Source organism: Aythya fuligula, chromosome 4 (assembly GCF_009819795.1).
Source record: "Aythya fuligula isolate bAytFul2 chromosome 4, bAytFul2.pri, whole genome shotgun sequence".
In the NCBI taxonomy this organism is placed as follows: Eukaryota; Metazoa; Chordata; class Aves; order Anseriformes; family Anatidae; genus Aythya; species Aythya fuligula.
In genome coordinates, this window is record NC_045562.1 from 64,915,644 (window position 1) to 64,934,363 (window position 18,720).

At 39.9% G+C, this 18,720-nt stretch overlaps 1 protein-coding gene across 2 annotated transcripts in view; it reads left to right on the forward strand.

Annotated features, from left to right (window-relative positions):
• KIAA0232 (KIAA0232 ortholog) overlaps window positions 1-18,720 on the forward strand; it is a 67,672-nt gene that overhangs the window by 5,312 nt on the left and 43,640 nt on the right. For both annotated transcript variants that reach the window (XM_032186234.1, XM_032186235.1), the window contains exon 2: window positions 11,477-11,980. In XM_032186234.1, the coding sequence (XP_032042125.1) occupies window positions 11,750-11,980 (231 nt within the window). In that variant the 5' untranslated portion in view covers window positions 11,477-11,749. The remainder of the gene's footprint in view (window positions 1-11,476; window positions 11,981-18,720) is intronic.

The window sequence follows — 18,720 nt, forward strand, 5'->3', positions numbered from 1 at the left end:
GATGGTTAAATATTCTGTGTTTCAGTAAAAATACATTTTGCAGCTGTCCTTTGAAGTAGTAAATGCTTAGTTTTGTTTTAAAAGCAACGCTAACCTGTCCTACCTGCTTAGTCTGTAAACTTTTTTTGAATAATCAGTAATATTTTTAAGGAATGTATCTAATCATATAGGTGAGATAGAATATGACAACAAATGGCAGCACCATTTTTAAGGAAGAAGAAGAATTTTTTTTTTCCCCAAGGGTGTGACAGTATAAACTGAACAAAATACATATTAACATGCAGTTGAATGCCAAAATATATATTAATTCTTTCCTTAATTGTTACTCTGTTGAAAATTGTTGAGTCTCCTGCTTCTATACTCAATTTGATAAATATATGGCATTTTATTTACTAATACTTCAGATTAAAAATCAGAGGTGATAAGGGTGCAGGGGAAAAGCCAGTGCGACAATTTCCTTTGTAGCTCTGCCATATTTTCTTCACTGCAAAGTCAATATCTTCTCTGCTGGTTAATTCATAGAGCTCGGAAATTCAGCTTTTCAGAGCTCTTCATTAGCATCGAGCTTCTTGTGCCTGAGATATTAGACATTTTTGCACAACTATTAATGAAAACCTTCTCTATATGTAGCTCCCAACTGAATTTGTGATACCATTTTTTAATGGAAAGAGATACTGAAAATACTGTATAGTCAGGCAAGAATATTTGTTTTTAAAACCCTTCGTGGGGCTCTTTTTAAGCTTTTCAAAAAGACAGTAATGAGTGCTTTGAATCACAGACCAAGTACAGAAAGCCTCAACCAAATATAGAGGACTTCAATAGTAAGCATTCAGAGAAGAACCACATGCAAATTAATGAAATAAAGTAAAACGTATAGCGTGGTCATTGCTGGGTACGGCTGGGTTATTGACTCTGAAGGTATAAATAGCTGGAGAAATACCTCTGCCTTTAAATGGACAGGAGCTATTGCATGTCTGGAATTCATAATTCATTCTCCTTTTCCCTCCCCAGCTGAAAGATGCAAAGTATGCCTCAGACTAAATTTCATTTTAAGTGAATTAAATGCTATATAGTTGCATGAAAAGGGTGGCTACGGGGCAGTGAAGAGCACCTGATGCTTTATTGGGGTGGCACCACTGCCACTGGGGGGTGATGCCCCATGAGTCAGTGCCTGGCAGCCGGGTAGGGCACACGGGTGGCTGTGTCTGTGCTTGGAGAGGCTCTGAATCTGGAGGCAGGTCTGCTGCGATGGATGCCAGCAGGAGTTTGTTCTCCAGGCCATTACTGCCTGCCTGGGAATGGGGTTCAGGCTCCAGCAGAGAGCTGCTCACAGGAGGTGGCTCGAACCGCTCCAGGAGTTGGACAAGGCATCAAGAAGGCAGGAAGCAGAGGGGTCAAAACAGTAGAGAGCATTTGTCTGATCTTTCCATGATACGGCTGCATCCTTCTCGGTGGCGTTGGAAAGCCCCCATGTGTTGTACGTGGCAGAAAAATTAGTAGGTCTATTGAGATGGGAATGGTAGGAAGCTTACAGGTTTTACGTGCCAAAAGTCCTGAAGATAAGTGTCTCGGTGGGTTTAAAACGTGCCTCCTTGGTGATCTTAGTTATATATTTGGATTTGTTTTTTATTAGCTCTGTTTCTTTTCTTAAACCTGAGAGAATTATCAAAGAGTGATGATAGTAATCAGTAATGTGCAGTCTGCTGCTTTTGTACATGCACGTAGGAAAAGATAGAGCTTTTGATAAATATGTCCTTGTAAAAAATTCTCAGGGGTCTGAACAAAAAAGACTAGCTGTCTCCTCCTTGAAGTTACAGCTAGACAGGGACTTCTCTCCGGCCCTGCAGCAGTCCATCCAAGCCTTCCCTGGGTGTTACAGACGTGAGGTGTGCTGCTGAGACCTGCAGTTTGAAATTGAAACGCTTAAATCATGCTGATACCCTTCACTGGGAAAAAGAAACACAGCAGAACTGTCGGAAAGCTGGTGTTGGCGTGGCACTTTGGAGGTGCGTGTATGCCTTCCTCTGAACCAGCACCCAGTGTTCCTCTTGCATTCTCCACACCTTGGTGATCTGCAATATTGCAGGCTAGCTGCAGTGCTAGAGTTAACCTCTCTGTTACCAGAACCTGCAGCAGCAGTACTGTGACATCTCCAGCTGCTGTTGCAGAGGGATTCTGCTTGTTTGAAGGCTGAATCTGCTGAGTTACACAAAGGCGGCAGTGCCACTTCCTCTCTTACACCTGATGGAGAAATTCTGTGGCAACAAGAGTTGACCGCTTACTTCTGCTTGCCACCTGCCCACCAGAAATGATTTTTCTCCCATGTACAACAAACCGCTCTCATTCATCCGTGCAGCCACGCAGTGGATAGGTTTTGTACAGGGCCAAACTGCTGAGAATCTCCTTTCCCGTTCCTTCCAGGCAAATGCTGGGACATCCTCTCACGGTAGCAGTGCACAGCTGAGGTGCCGTTTACCCTGCCTGGCTTTTGTGTCAGCAGGTTTCCCCATGAAGGTGCTGCTGCTGGTGTCGTTCTTCTCTTGAAAGTGTGTTACCGCTAGGATAAAAGCCCTCGCTTCTAGTTTTCACAAACTGGCACTGGTGCTGGTAGTAATAGTAATTGCTTCCAACTTTGTCAGTTACCTGTAGTTTCCTAAGTTCACTTTTAAAGTAGAAAATGCTTAAATTCCTTGCCTATAGATTCCAATTTGTATTTTTAAGCTTATTAAAAAATCGTATTTCTAAGTTAGGTGATGTGAGTACATGTTGCTTTTTACAGATAGGATTTTAAAAAGGCTGTAGTCTTGTTTAAACAAGTAAAACTTAATTCAAGCACCACTTCTAAATTTAGTTCAAAAGCTTTAACTTTAGTTCAAAATTCAGTTTTGGACAGTAATAAACTAAACTGGAAAAAAGGCTTTCTCGTGGCAGTATACCTACATTTTTATTTTTTTTGTGAAGAGAATTATTAGGATTGTATTGATAGATGGCTAACCTCGTTTGGACAAATTCTAATTGAAATGATGTAAATGGTGCCAATGTTAATGATGGCTGGCCAGTGAGGCAGTATTTCACTCCTGTAGTTTCATACATCTACAAACATCTTTTGGTTTATTAAAGCTGATCAATATTTGAAGGTGTTCTTAATAGTCAAAAGGCATTTTTATAACAAATACAGAAACTTTTGGAGATGTGGTAGTTTTGGCAGGGATGAGGGGAGCAGTTTACAAGTTAGCTGCCCTTAAACTTGTCTGGTACGGCCACACAACGGATGTGTGGTACCAGAAATTGCTTCATTTATCAGCTGTGTGAGCTCTGTCAGAACTGCTCCAGACTCCCTGAAGTTAATGGGAATGGATGTACTGGTTATGTGCTGTAAAATGAAGTTACTGCTTTTGGATTTTTTTTTAATACATCTTTGATAGTGAGCCTTGATCTCCTGAAAGTTTCCTGAGCGATGCTCTGAGACAACCATACTCTGTCTTGAAGATAGAATTTGCTCAGTAAAATATTAAGACACTGTTAAAAGAGGTTCTGCAAAACTTGCCGACTGATAGGGCTCATGAGTTGCATCCCTACGTCCTGTTAGTGGAGAGCCACTTCCTATGTATTCACCATGTAAAGGCGCTTCTAAGAAGTGTGCTGTACATAATAGGAACCCTTTCAAAAGAGTCAGCCTGTGAAGCCACTTCCAGATCTTGTCGTTCTGGAAAGTAAAGAAGTTTTGATATGCGATGGACATAGTGTGCTGTGACTGTTTGCAGCGTCCGTAGGTTTTGCTGCTCGGTTGTGCTTTTCCCTCTATCTTGCCTCTTTTAAACTAACAAATTGTACATCTCCCAGTTTATTTTACACATTTTAAGGAAGCAGACTACATCCAGCTCACCAAGAATATCGGCATCTCAGCTGTGCAGCTGAACCTTGTGCAGGCGCCTCACCGGCTGGCTCGGCAGGCCTCCGTGACTGTTCCCCCCAGCTCCGTTAGCGCTCTGCTCTCCGGCAGGATTGATGTTCTGACATCTTGTCACAAAGTTCGTGTGTGTTAATGCGCAGCTCTGCGAGTGGATCAGCTAATTGAACTCCTCCAGCTCCTTTTCTTTGGAGTGGTGTTCTTGTATTATGGTGAACATGAATGTTTTATGAGAACAACTGTACTGGTGCAGACAAAGGCTTTGTCAAATCCAGTACTTGTCTGCAGCAGCATCTGTAAGTGAGCTGTTGCAGAAGAAAAATGAACAGGGGGAATATTTGGGATACCTCTCCCGAACAGTACCTCTGCCCCGCACTGTTCTCAGTCTTAAAGGGATTTCCTGAGCCCGATGTGGTTTGCCTAGTTGGAAACTTTTGAGGGACCTCTCCTCAATTTTGTTTGGAGCTCATCTAAATATGTATGTTTTGTGTCCTCAGAATCTGACAAGGAATTCCTCATAGTTCTTGTGTGAAGTTTTGTATGTAGTTCTTGCAGTCGGTCCCTATCCAGGGAGGGCAAGGCTGTGTTGCTATCACAGGACCGAGGCTCTGTGAGCTGCTGTGGGTTAGCTGACACCGCACAGCCACTTGCTCGCTTTTTCCCAGCAGGATGGGGAAGAGGATCAGAAGGGTAAAAGGGAGAGAACTTGTGGGCTGAGATAAGGCAATTCAATGGGTAAAGCAAAAGAAAGAATGAACTCGCTGCTTCCCCCTGAAGGCAGATGTTTTGCCATTGCCAGGAAAGCAGGGTTCCTTCATGCGTAATGGGTACGTGGGAGCGTAGATGCCCCAACTCTCAACATCTTTGTGTTGTTCCCCCATCACCACGTCTTTTCCCCAGCTTTTACTGCTGAGTGCAACACCACACGGCATGGGACATCCCTTCGGCCACCCGGGTCGGCTGTCAAGGGTCTGCCCCCTCCCAGCCCAGCTTCCTTGCTGGCCAGGCAGCCTGAGAGCCAGAGAAGGCCTTGACACGGTGTGAGCACCGCCCTGAATAGCTCCAGCACCCCAGTTATCAAGGCTGGTTTGGTCACAAAGCCAAAACATAGCAGGATACGAGCTGCTGTGAAGAAAATTAATTCTAGCCCAGGCCAAGCCAGTGCAATCTCTACCTCATGCTCCTCACTGTTCATGTATGTGTGTGTTAAGCACGGGTTGGGATAATTTAAAGGTGCATCCATCGCAGCAGTGTATAGCGAGTGGGCAAAACCTGAATGTGGTGCCAGAGATGGCTTTGGTTTTGTAATGTGGTTTGGTCTTTTGACTGCTGCTGGCTCCTCGTTTCTGGTTTCATGAAGTTTCCAACATACTACTTAGGAGCTTGTTTCTGCGGTGAGCAGTGAGCTCAAAGCTCACTGTTTTGTATAAGGAGCTTATTAGTAGTAGCACGAGGGTTTTATTCCTGCCTGGTCTCCCTTCAAGTTTATCTACGTGGAATTTTGTTTGATTTTTATTGCCGAGTTGCTCAGTTTCATAAAGTCCTGCAGTTTTTCAGTTGCTCTGTGCTCACAGTCCCTGCTAGCTTGCTGTAACTTGCTAAATTCTTCTCTATGTCACTTACCCCTTCTTCCAGGTCATTTATGAATTTATTAAGCAACACAGGTCCCAGTGCAAAATCCTACAGAACTGTGCTCATGCCTTCCTTTGTGTCATCTTGGTTATATCTGCGTTCTTTCTCTTCGCTAAGAAAATGAGGCTTATGTGGTAACTCATGAATTCTTTGAGTAATTCCATTAAGCATTTACACAGGATTAGTAGCTTCAGATTTTCATTTGGATAAGCGTTATGAAAATAGGTGAGCAGATTATTCAAGGAAAAAAAATCCTGCAGTGACAGCCACTCACTGGTTTCTGTCCCGTGTGTGCTTCTCTGATTTGACTGAGGTACTCTAGAACCTACATCCGTTGTGAAAACAAAATTGTACCACTCTTGCATTTCTCAGTAATACTTTATTTATTTATTTATTTATTTATTAAAAAAAAAAAAAAAGGAATTCAGTGTATATATAAAAGTTAATCCTAAATATCTAAAAGAGCTGTGTGTATGTCTGCGACTACTTTAGCACTCCTTGCTTTGATTCCACTTGGGTGTTTTAATCTGTGCTTGTTGTGACACAAGGCTACTGAAGCTTTGTGGCAGAAATTGTCTGAAATGGGATGGAGGGAGAGATTAGTTTCCAGCACAAGCATTATCAATTTTTTTGGTATACGATAGTGTTTCAGAGCCTTAGTCATGAATCGAGTCCCTGCTCTATTTGTTGTACAATAACATCAACCGTCGCCAACACACAAAAAGGCTGTCCTTGCTCTGAAGACAACACAGCCAAATTTCTTAGATTCACAAAGAATGTGATTAAAAAATAACAGCTTCTTCTGGATTCACATGTCTTTTAAATGCCATGTGAAATTCATTAAGGACACAGATTCCATTGTTCACTGGATTTTTAAATAGGCTTTGTTTCTGGGCTTTGACAGTGCTTTCCCCTGTGTGTGACTGTTTGGTTTGCATATTAAGGATTTGTTGAGATTTTTCACTGAAAGAAACAAAACAAATGATGGTAAAATTGATGATTCCTCCATAATGCATCAGAGAAAATGTGGACTTCTGTTACCATCATATGATGGGACAGTACTTTTGATTATCAGTCTTTTAGAGGGGGACTGAAAGTTACTTAGGTGAATTCATAACTTTTAATGTGTTACTGACCACACATGATAAAATTTTCACTTTTGATTTATACTAATTAGGATTTGCAGATTTACCCATGTGTAGTTGTCGGGGAGAGGAAGGATTGTTTGCTGGCTTTTAATAAAACTATTCTGGGGAAAAGTACTGCTAAAATTTATGTTCAAGTTAACAAGAGTGGACTTTGATATTCACATTTAAAGAAAGAACTCTGTAATAGCTTTTTCATTCCTTGAAAAATTGTCATACGTTGTCAGAGATGGAAGCAAAGAAAACCCAACTTTCAAAAACGAGAGCTTTTAATTGTAAACTATGTCGTGTGCTGGCACATTTCACCAGTTATTAGAGGAAATTTTGTGTAAACAACCCTTAGGACAACTACTGTGTGACAAGGTTTAGTCTAATTGTGAACATCGAGAATGAAGCTCTGGAGGCCCAGGTGTGATGGTTATCCCTCCTGGGAATGGAGGGAGGGAGGAAGGTGGCATCTGTAGCTTTATCTAAGAGGCTGACTTCTCTGTAGAAGGTGCACAGCAGTGTGTAAGAAAGCTTTGTTGCCTGAGAGTCTTTATTTGCAGATTATGCAAAGAAATAGATCCTATTGTAGATCCTATTATTTTTTTCCAGTTGGGTATGGACCCTGGTATTATGAACTTAACTCTGCAAATGGTTTGCCTCATTTTAAGTTATATTTTTATGATCTACAAGAAGCAGTCTTGTCCTTTAGTTTACTGAAAGGACAGTAATAAGGCACTTTTTTTTTTTTCTATTCCAATATTTTCTGCTCCTTTAAGTCTTGATATTAGGTATATCTTTAGGAAAGCTTGTTAAAGCATGAAGTCTATTTACTTTTTTCATTTAAAGGTGTTTGTTCAGAACCTTGCCATATAAATGTAATTTTCAGGGGCCTCTTGGTGCAGATAAAATACAGATGAGGCAACCTTAGATTAATTCAGTGGGTTTTGTGGTTTGGCTTTGTTCACTGTTTTCCAAGATTAGAAACGATTGGGGGGAAAAAAGAACCAACTTTCCCTCTTAAGTTCTGTAAAATAACTGCTTTTTGTACAAAAGGGAATGATGGAGAAAAAAGTTGGTGAAGGTGTGGAAATGTCTCACCTGGCGTGATTTTGTAGAGTTTGCTCTTTCTGTTGGGATGCTAGCACTTTCTGGGTGGGCCTGCGTCAGTTTAAATGAAGAGTGATTTAATTACATCTTTATTTTATTGTACTCTTTAGTAATCTTAGTGTAATTTTGCAGAATAAAACTTATCTGTAGACACAACTGTCACGAAGGTATTTTTGTGGCTCAAGATGCTCTGAATTATTTTTATGAATTTGTCACAACAATAGCTACATCCCATTTTGCTTACAAGGAAGACTAAGATTTTATCTTCAAAAAAGACTATTTACCATAAAAGACAGCATCATAGGGACTGGCGTGGAGCGTTCAGCTTCAATTTCCATACCATTGGTCCTCCTCCTGTGTTTTTTTTTTTTTTTTTTTTTTTCCTACAGAACACTTAGAGCTGTTGCCTTTGCTGTAACTACGTGTAAGCATACTAAAACTGAGTGACTGTCTACAGCTGTTTGTTTTTTGGGTTCAAGGAACGTTTAGTGGTTATCACACTGAGTCAAGTTTTGAGGAAGAGAATCTATTCTAAAGTAGTCGAAGTGGTGAAGTCAGTGTTTATTTACACAATATTGCAGTCTCTTTCCTGCACAGGACACTTTATAGGCTGGCTGTCACTGACCTTGTGAAGGTCATTGGTAGGTGCTACAAAAACTGAAGGCTACTGAAAAAGAAGATGTGCTAGTTAGTGGGGTAAGGGGAAACTCTTTCGAAATAATTTCATCGTGTATTTTTGACTTTGGCATTCGTAAGTAATCAATACAGTTTTCACAAACTATTGGTAGATATGTGTAGACTTATATTTAGTAATTGTCATTACAAGGCATGTCCCTCCATCATATTTTACAGCTGGAAACAGGGAATTCTTTCCAAGCTGGTAGTTAATGTAACAAGCTCTGCACTAGTTCCTAAAGCTGCATTGTCGTGTCTGTGTTCAGGTTAGCTGTGACCATCGTGAGGATGGAGGCTGTATTAACGAGACAGTGTGAAAGAGATCAGAAAGGGATGCTGACTTATTTCTCAGATAATGTTACCTGTGAAGTTGAGCTTCGCATCTGTTAGCAGAAATGTTTGCTATTTGATAGACATGTGTTGATTTGATATGAAAAACCTCTGTCTAGTGCTGGGTTGGGAAAATGTTTCCCAGTTTGCACAGAATTTTGTTCTGAAACATAATGGGAATAGGTGCTTAGCACTTCTTGTAAAGCAAAGTACTCGAGACAGTTGTAACATGAGAACTCTCAAAGACTATTTCAATTTTTTTTCAATTTCCAGTTTTTATATTAGTTTTTTTTTTTTTTTTTTTTGAAACATAATAAAATAATGTTAAAAAGAGGACTTGAAATGTGATATTCAAAAAAGCTTGACCGGTACTTGAACATCATAGAAATTTCATTGTCTGTTTCTCAACTCCAGCGATGATCTCTGTCTCTCTTGCTGCCTCTCCCCACCCATCTAAGAAAGCCAGGCGTACTGCAGCTGGTCAGCCAAAGCGATGCTTTGTCACAATAGATCTCAGCAGCTGAAGTCCTCAAATGCCTCATGTAAATACATGTCAAGATAGGAAAGAGAGGCTGTGTTTTCACCTTATTCAGGGAAAAGCTGAAGCATGAACTGAGTCCTTACAAGATGCTAAATATGTAGCCATGTGTCTGAGTAACTCTGGGTTGAAACGACTCATTTTCCAGAAGCCCTTTGCTATGCTGTGTGTCAGGTAGTCAAAGCATTCAGTGGAAAATGTCACCACCTTAAGCAAGCCCTTCCCATGTTCTCCCCTGGACTCGTTTTGATGGTGTCTTTGCAAACCACTGACAGCTTCAGATGTGTCTTCTGCCCCCCATCCACTCTCTGCGTGCTGTAAGAGAAAAGATGAGAGGTAGATGAGAGACCTACAGGATTAGAAGCAACACGTTTCTTGGTTACTATCTCCCCCTTGCCTTTTTTTTTTTTTCCTGTTTGTTTCCCTCTTTTCATAATTGCACGCCCCAGTGGAACTTTCTACCAGCTCTGCCCAAACAGTGCTGATTTCCTGAACGTTCAGCTAGTGCTGCTCCCTGCCCCAAAAAAGACAGCGCAGGAGGGCAGTTTCCCCAGATCTTTAAAATGTAATGTCTGGGGAGCAATGAGCATGGCAGTGTTCATCGCATGAAGAGATCCACATCTCTTCTTGTGCCAATGGGAAAAAGAAAGAAAACAAACAAACAAACAAACAAACAACTTTGCAAGGTGTTTCACTGTACTGTTATTTATGCTTGCCTGTGAGAGTCTGACCAATACAGAGATGTTACTGACACAGCCTGAATACTGTTGTGTTACTTCCTTACTCAAACGGAGATCTCCATCGGAGCCATGAGGTGGCTTTAACTGTAGGGTAGGCTTTTGTCAGCTCTGTAGCAACTGATCATAGAGCTTTTTTTGCCTGTTTTTTTTTTTTTTTTTTTTTTTTTTTCCCCTGATGCTGTCACAGTTGATTCAGTAAAGCTCTGGAATATGCAGCTGTACTGGGGCAGTGATGCAAAGAAAAACCTGTAACTCCTAAAAACTGTGATCTTTTGTTTTGTAGACATAGGTGTCAGCTGTAAAGGCACCTTTTAGTTTTTGTTTGGCCCCCAAACGTGTGCTACCTGCACCCTATTGTTCAGTTACCTTAGGTGATGGCTGTTGTGAGCAAGTTGCTCCCAGCATCTTGCAGGGGGTTGAAGCAAAGCAGGAGGTACTGCTTAGATGCTTCAGGCTTCTTGTTTCCTTTCCTTCAGGCTTTGTTTCCTGCAGGACCTGCCTTCCTCAGGGTTAGAGGAGAGAACGCCTCCACATGTGGGGCTTGCACGTTCTGCCCCTCACTTGGCCAGAATTGATTTGGGGTTACAGGTGTTCTCACTCTTAGACTGGATTTTCTATCTTAAAATATGGGTTAGAGTGTAAGTGTGCTAAGGCAAGGCTGGGGTATTCAGTTACATACTGAAGGTTGAATGTTAATTCTTACATGCATCAATTCTGCTCAAATTTTTTGAAGTTATTTCAGAAATTCATATATTTATGTGGACAGGTTTTGCATGATGAAATGCTCTGTTGGCCTGAGGCAAAGAAAATACTGAAACTTTTTAAAAAAAAAAAAAAAAAAAAAAGAAAAAGAAAAACCCCAAACCCAACGATAGCAACTATTTAGTGATAGGGTGTGAGAAACAGTTCTGTTGGTCTGATGAAACTCCTGGCCAGATGAATTTCATAATTTCAGTGTTTTATAAGCATGATGCTTGTTTTTTGTTTGTTTCATAAATGGTTATCACATCAAAACAGTAGGATTATATTGTTTTGTAGTGATGCAAAAGATGTAGTTTGATATCAACTGAAGTGAATTTCTTTGTTCAAAGCGTCTCTTTTCAGCTGATAAAGTAGTAAAACCTCAACTTGCTTGTAAAGCTGGGCCAAACATATTTCAAACAATGCATTAGTTGTGAAGCGTTTGATGAAGGAGCCTGTCTTTCTGCATTAGAAAGTGCCTTTTCTGAAGTCACCTTTAAACTTGGAATAATGCCTGTTACTCTTGGAAAGGATGCTGAGCAGCTGTACTGCATAGGTGGAGTCAGCAGTATCTAAATGACTACTTTTGACTTTGTTTGTTTTTCTCTGTTTAATATTATTCATGTATGGATATCTAATATCACAACTTCTCATTTTTTCCTCTTTATAGGTCCTGCTGGGGACTTGCATCTGGCCTCAATGTGAAATTAAGGTAGAAAAACACATCTACATATGTGTTTGCTATTAGGATTTAGTTTATTCACTGGTCATGCCTGAAGAGTGATGTTCGTCTCTAGACGGCTAACTGCCAGGAAATATAAATGATTGTCCTAGAAGTCAAGCCTCTCTCCTATTTACTGGAGTGAAAATCACCTCCAGATACCGACGGAATATCAACTACAGAAAATGCTTCACGTTATAAGGATGCCAACCACCTAGATTCATGCGCCCTATCTGTACAGTTGTTGTGGATGGTTTGCCATCTGAAAGCTCCTCAAGCTCTTATCCAGGCCCTGTATCTGTTTCTGAAATGTCTCTGCTACATGCTTTGGGTCCAGTGCAGACCTGGCTGGGACAAGAGCTAGAGAAGTGTGGCATTGATGCCATGATTTATACTCGGTATGTCCTCAGTCTTCTGCTGCATGATAGCTATGACTACGACCTGCAGGAACAGGTATTTACATATTTTAGATGTTGTCCAGTGAAAGTGAGTTTTTGTATCAGTTCTGTTTTGTGTATTGTACTTGGGCATGGCTCCCGTGGTGGGGGGTGGTTGTCTTTCAGTGTGTGGGTGGAAGGGGGGTATAAACCCACGGGGATCAAATTCAGTGGGTGAGCTGAGGTTGGTGTAGTGAGTTTGCTTTATCAGCAATCACACTGAACAAAATTTCAGCATTACTGCAATCAATAGTAGAGTTATTAATACTGGAATGTCATGCGTCATAAACATAGACCTTCAGTACTCATGCCTTTAAGACATATTTAATATTGGAACATGAGTAAACTTGTGTAATTTTTGTAAGCTGTGTGTCAAATGAGGCTGCTTCACAGTAGCCTGTAGACTTCCCATCACTTCTCCTTACAGATTTAATCTCATGCAATTTTCAGTGAAGAATAAAAAGGAATACGTATTTTACTATCCAAGGATCTAAAATATTTTATTGCAAATAGAGTGTTTATCTTCTAAAAGAATGTTAATGCTGAGTTCTGACAAAAGGCATGCAAAAGAGTTGTGGAACAGCAAATTGCGATACATGGCCCTGATTCAAAACGGGTTGGGGAGCAAAAGTGAAGCCATACAACAAACAACTCAGTTACTGTTCCCATGTGCCTTTATTGCTAAAGATTTTGTGTGTCCCAAGAATATTCTCTTTGCTCCTAATTTCATCTCCTTTTTTATTATTTTTAGGTGTGTATGTGTTTGTTTTTTTCTTCATTTCTCTGTATCATGAATCTATATTAAAATACTGTTAATAGAGGATTTTTTTTTTTTTTGGATGGAGAACTTGAAGTTCCAGCATTTTCAAGGAGTGAGGGTGCTGCCTGGACTTCTTTATAACATGGTTGCAATTAATATGAAAGGGGGAAGGAAGGAAAGTGTATACCACTTATTTGGTGGCTTCATTATTAGTTCTTTTTTCTTGCTGTTGTTTTGGTGATACTTTGAATATTGCAACCTAAGTCCTTCAGATTTTTTTTTTTGTCTACCTTTTTAAAAATTGAGTAAGAGCAATGCAGGATATTGTGGAACAGATGTGAAAATAGCTGAAACGAGGAAAAAAAGTCATGTACTGCTAGTTTCTGAACTCTTAGCAACTGTTACTGTGCATGAAAGCCCTCCATGTTTCTGTTGTGCAAAACAGAAAACTTCATGTGCAAAAGTAATTTATGTGCGAAAGGTCATCTGACGACAGTGGAAGCCACCAGGAACAACCTCATGATTTATAATAATAATGAAGATAAAACAAAAAACAAAAATGCTGGAAGCACTATTCAGAAGATCTCTAAACAGTGAACTTACTTAGGTCTTGGTCAGATGTGAATGGCTGCTTTTTGGAAAGTGGAGAGAATAAAGTTCTACAACCCATTAAAAAGGAGGGCTTAGGGGGAGGAGAGAAAAACGAATCAAGTGAAACCCACCAGAATTTTAGAAGGTTTAAAAATAACCCTGTGGCTAGACTTCTCAGTCCATTTTGGAGCATAGTCATAACTGTAAATCACTACTGTGATAAACTAATTTTGGCACTTCAGTCATTTTAAATTTCTTTTTATCACGCCTTGCAAGAAGCCGAATAACTGCATTACGAAAACCTCATTCATTTTATTTCTCATCTCAACGTCTTAGCTGGGTGCTTTGTGTAGTGATAGCAGAGCTTTAAGGAATGTTCCTGTTCTTTTTCCAAGTTGATTATCTGAACTTAACGAGCCAAAGAGAAGAGTAGCACATGCTGACAGCATAGCCCAAATGTGTGTTGCTGCACTGGTGCTGTAAGACACATAGAGAATGTCTTTTGAATGGCATTTAGATATTAAGCTTGAAAGTTTTTCTACCTCCTCCAATTTGATCCTTGCTTATAACACACTTATCATATTTGTTCACGTTATTTCAATAACCATTCTCGAAGGTTTGAGGTCTAGTATCAATTGTATCAATTTGGTTTTGTGATGGCACTCTGTAAAAGTGATTGGATGCATATGTTACCAAACGTGCTATCTAATTTCTTTTTTTGAACAGCTTAAGTCTTTGAAAACTGAAAATATATAGGAAGAACTGAGGAAATTTAAAACATGCTCCTCTGTATTTTTTTTTTATTATGACCTTGCATTTTAAAAAGAATTTTGGTTTAGTTAAGTCATTCAGAAACAAGAGTCTAGTTCTGAAAAACAAGTTTGCATTGAAGCAGTTTCAGTTCAATTTTGATGATAGGTACAATATTAAGACAGACAGAGGAAGAGCAAATACCAGCACTGTTTACAGGTAGGCATCAGGGAAAAGTGCAGCAATTAAATATCTAAAGGAGAGAAATATTTTACGAGTAAAATATTGAGAGATGCTGAGCTTCTGATTAATTCCAGGGGAAGAATTGGTTCGTGGCATCTCAGGAATTTTTCCCCCATGCAATTCTTTTGATTCTTGAGAAATAAGACAATTTCCAGGGGAAGAAATATCCTCAATAGTGGATTTATTTAAATTATTTTTCTTTTCTTTCTGTGGGGGCATGATTAGCCATCATTTCTTTCCAAAAACACAGCAGTGATGTCTATTTTGAACAGGTTAAAGGGAATCTCTAAGCACTGCACAGAATAACAAATAATACTGGAATCCATTCTGATGCTTGGGGTAGGAGAGTGCCGCAGGGGACAAACTATTTAGGAAATACTAATCTTAAGGATAGTGTATAATCATCTTCATTAGAGATGTTGTAAACTGTAGTTTAGATAGTCATTAAGATCTTTCCTCCTCAGGATGTTGATGACATCATTAGCACTGTTTTAATTGCTTTAGGAAGCCTCCTTCCTTGCTTTTTTTATGGTGTTTTGGTGTCATCAACTGCAGCAGGGAAAATTGATGCATGAAGTCGTGGACTGAGTTTTCATCAGGTAAGTACAGAAAGATTTAAAATTAAAAAATGAAGCAAAAAGCATCCACAACCTTACTGTGTGAACCCAGCTATTTAAGATGTCAATGTTACTGTGTTAGCAGTTGCTTCTGTTTACAGTGACAAACTATTTCAGGAGGATATGGGAGTCTTAATTGACTAGCTCTTCAGGGTTTAGTGTTGAGAATAAGCAAGATGTTCCCTTCTGTTTTGTTAGTAATACATGATACGTGGTTCCCATTCTTGATTATGCTGCTGACTTCTATGCCTCTTATCACTTGATCACTTTTCCTCCAATATTACCCAGTTCTGTACAATGAGGTAGTTTGATATATGGATAGAAGATACAATGTGGTTAAGGGTTTGGGATGTGTGTTTTTTTGGTTGGTTGGTTGCTTTTTCTTATTTTTTGTTTTGTTTTCACTGTTCATTCCATGGCTTGCCCAATTAGAGTGGTTTCTGTTGGGTGTAGTTACATTTTAGCAGGTTTAATATTGCTGAATGCTAGATAAGTAAGCAGTGAGTTCTTAGAGACTTAATATTGCCTTTTTTCAAGGCTTGTGTGTAGAAGACAGTGTTTTCTGTACAGAAATGGTAGATGAAAGTGAAACCCTAATACGCTGCAACCAAGTTTTGCTGGAATGTTTGCATTTTTTGTTCTGACTCACTGGCTTGAATCTAAAAATATTGGGAAAATGGATAAGAAGGTATGTTTTGCCCAGCTGTATTCCCAAATCCTAGAGAGCCTTTAAGGAGGGGATCTCATTCATGCTGAATTGCACAGTGCCCCCAGAGCTGTTAGACATTGCATGCTGCAGTTATGCGTGTATTAGACATAGCTATCAAGTATTTCTGTAACACCTTCTAAACATACGCACTGTAAATGTTATAAAGAAAAATAAATACTGAAGTTAACTTGATTATCATTGATATTTATAACATAATTTTTATTCAAGCCAGTTGTATCTGTGAACACTTGCTGCCTTTAGAAATCCAAAAACTTGAGATTTGAAAGATCTTAAGCAGTCCTTAATTCTTAGTGCTTTTGGTCTGTAAAGGAAAACCTTAGAAAAATTGGTATGGATTTAAGCAATAGACTATGATGGAAACTTAAATGCAGAATGTTTATTTTAAGTGTATAAGCTTTACCATTTGTATTTTATTTTTGTTTGTTTAGAAATAAATGATAAATAAAAGTTAAAACCCCATGGAATTACTGAGGAATCTTTAAGTTTGGGGGACCCAAGAAATGCTGCTGGGGGATAGCTGAAAATTCAGAGGCACCCTTTTGACTGCAAATTAGACTGTCTCAAACCAGAATGCCTTGATCTTAATGTTTCCTGATATTCAACTAACTAGGTGCTTTTAAGATTTCTGACTGTAGTTTAAATGCTAATTAAAAGTATATTTATAGATACATGTGCTCTCAAACCAGTTTGTGATACAGAAATACTGCACTAAGATAGCATAGTTTGTGCAGCACTAAGCATTGCCCTAAAATATATTGTGTGAAATTGTATTTCACTGGTCTTCATTTGCTCTGTATTAGAGTCAGTGTTCTCTGCTATCTTTTATATCCTAGTTGTCAGCACAGCTGTTTCAGAATATAACAGGTTCATCTTTTTTTTTTTTTTTTGCCTGCGGACAGTTCTTCCTTTGGAAGGAAACAAAACAAACAAACCAACACCCCAACACAGAAGCAAACTAACCCCCAACAGCTAGACACTGCGAGATAAAGGCTTTGTTTGTAAGCCTCTGGTCATGCAGCAGGAAGGCCTAAATGCATTTGTTATGCATCCTTTCCATATCAAGTGCTGTCTGTTTTTTTTTTTTATCTCCTTCTTTTCACTTTTTTTTTTTGAAGTTGACCTTTTTTCTGACCCTCAAAAGTAAAAATCCTAGAGAATTTTTTTTAGAAAGATAACGCTTTCAGAAATCTTGGAATTAAGTAGCTGTTGTACTGCAAACCGTGCTCTTCTGTGACTGCCATGAGATTACCTCTTGATTTTGAAGTTTGGGGGAGATGGCAGGAGGCCTTTCTTGAAGATTTATTATTTACAGACTCATTTGAAATAGTTTTGTTCAGGTGATCTTTTACATATGGGGATAGAAACAGTCTTCAGAGTAACAGCTACACTTCTGCTGGATCTGATCATAGCTTCTAGTCTTACTTTTCATCATTAGCATATACTCAGAGCCCCAAAATGCAATTTCCTCCTTTATATAAAGGGAAGAACAGGGTGGTGGAAAAGAGGCCTCAGCCCACACATGATAAACTTTAGCTCCGTGCCCTGTGGCTGGATCTCCACAGCTGCTTTTGGCCTAGCTTTGTGCAATGGGCTGGGGATGCTGCCGCCAGCCGCCCTACACTTGGTGATGTGCTGGTGACAAGAGACACTTCTTGCTGGCAGCACTGGGCCACCAGCCCGGGTTATAGGATCCAGCCCAACGTGTGGCATTGCTCTGCCAGCCACCCCATGGGAACCCAGCAGAGGGACCCGATGAGTGGATTCGTGTCAGAGTAATGGCCATTTAGGGGTTAAGGATTTATTTTAGGGAGATAGAGGTTGTGTTTTGCTGTGGTTGTTTTGTTTTGAAGTGACAATCACATCTGCAACGTAAAGGTGTAAGGGGAAAGGAGGGTTTGGTCCTCTCTACTAACCTAAGTCCGTATTAAACATTAACTGGCTAGTGTGCCTTTCTAGCAGAACACGACAATGAGGATTGCAATTGCTCTTTTGTCATCCCTAAGAAACAACTGGGTCATTGAGAAATGATTTGTTAATGAATTAAAATATGCAGAGTACAGTTCCGTTACCGTAGGGCAGCGCCTGTGACTGTTATGTGTAAGTGTTACTAAGTTTCAGAGTTCACCAGCAATTTATAAATTTGAGGTCCTTAGAGTAATCCCGTGTGTGTGTTTGCAAGATTGGAAATAAAGCTTTTTCTCATACATAAACATAGAAAGTGAAGAAAGAGCAAATCCATCGGGTATGGCAAACAGTCCTCAAGTTAATATGCCAGTATGGCTTATTTATTAATAGGAAATCATTTAACTTTTATAAACTATCACATAAGTAATTTTAAGAGTTTGTAGAGGAAAACTTAGCTGTGCATTTTGTTCAAGGGAGACTAGCTGAGGACTATCAAAGTGTCAGTCTTACTTAATCTTTTGAAAATAAGTCCTTTGTATGTACAGAACTTGGTGAGAAGCTGCTGGCAGTTTGAGCACTGCAGCTCAGGTTCTTACGGGTGCAGTGCCTCTAAGGGATTCAGCCCCCCCCTCCCATTACTTGACACTTGTCCTGTTAATTCAGACATGATTGCTCTGTCCCATATTTCTGTCTTGGTGACTGCTAGACAAGGGCTAGAGCTGGTGCACCGTGGATGGTGCATTTGTGTTCTTACTGTTTTAAGGGCAGGAATTGTGATGGCAGGGACTGGAGCTCACCAGCACGCTCCTCAGGTCAGTGTCTTGTGCAGACAAGGTGTCAGGGTGGTCTGCTTCAGCTGATACCTTAGTGCAAAAGGCTGTGGGAGCTACTGGAAAGCATTTGTTCTCAGCAAGTGTGGTTACCAGATATTTTTTATTCATACAGTCTCCTGTCTTTGTACTCGTGTGTGCAATCAAGTTTAAGTACTGATGCCTTTGCAAGCATGTCTGTTCCATGGTGCGAAACATCATTTCAGGACATCAGAGTTACCTGGGCTCTTCGGTGCCTCTTGGGTGTGCTAGCCTGCTGCAGTAAGTGCATCTGTCATCTAGTTAATGATATCATCAGCTTCTCTTCTGAGTAATCAAAGCAATCTTGGA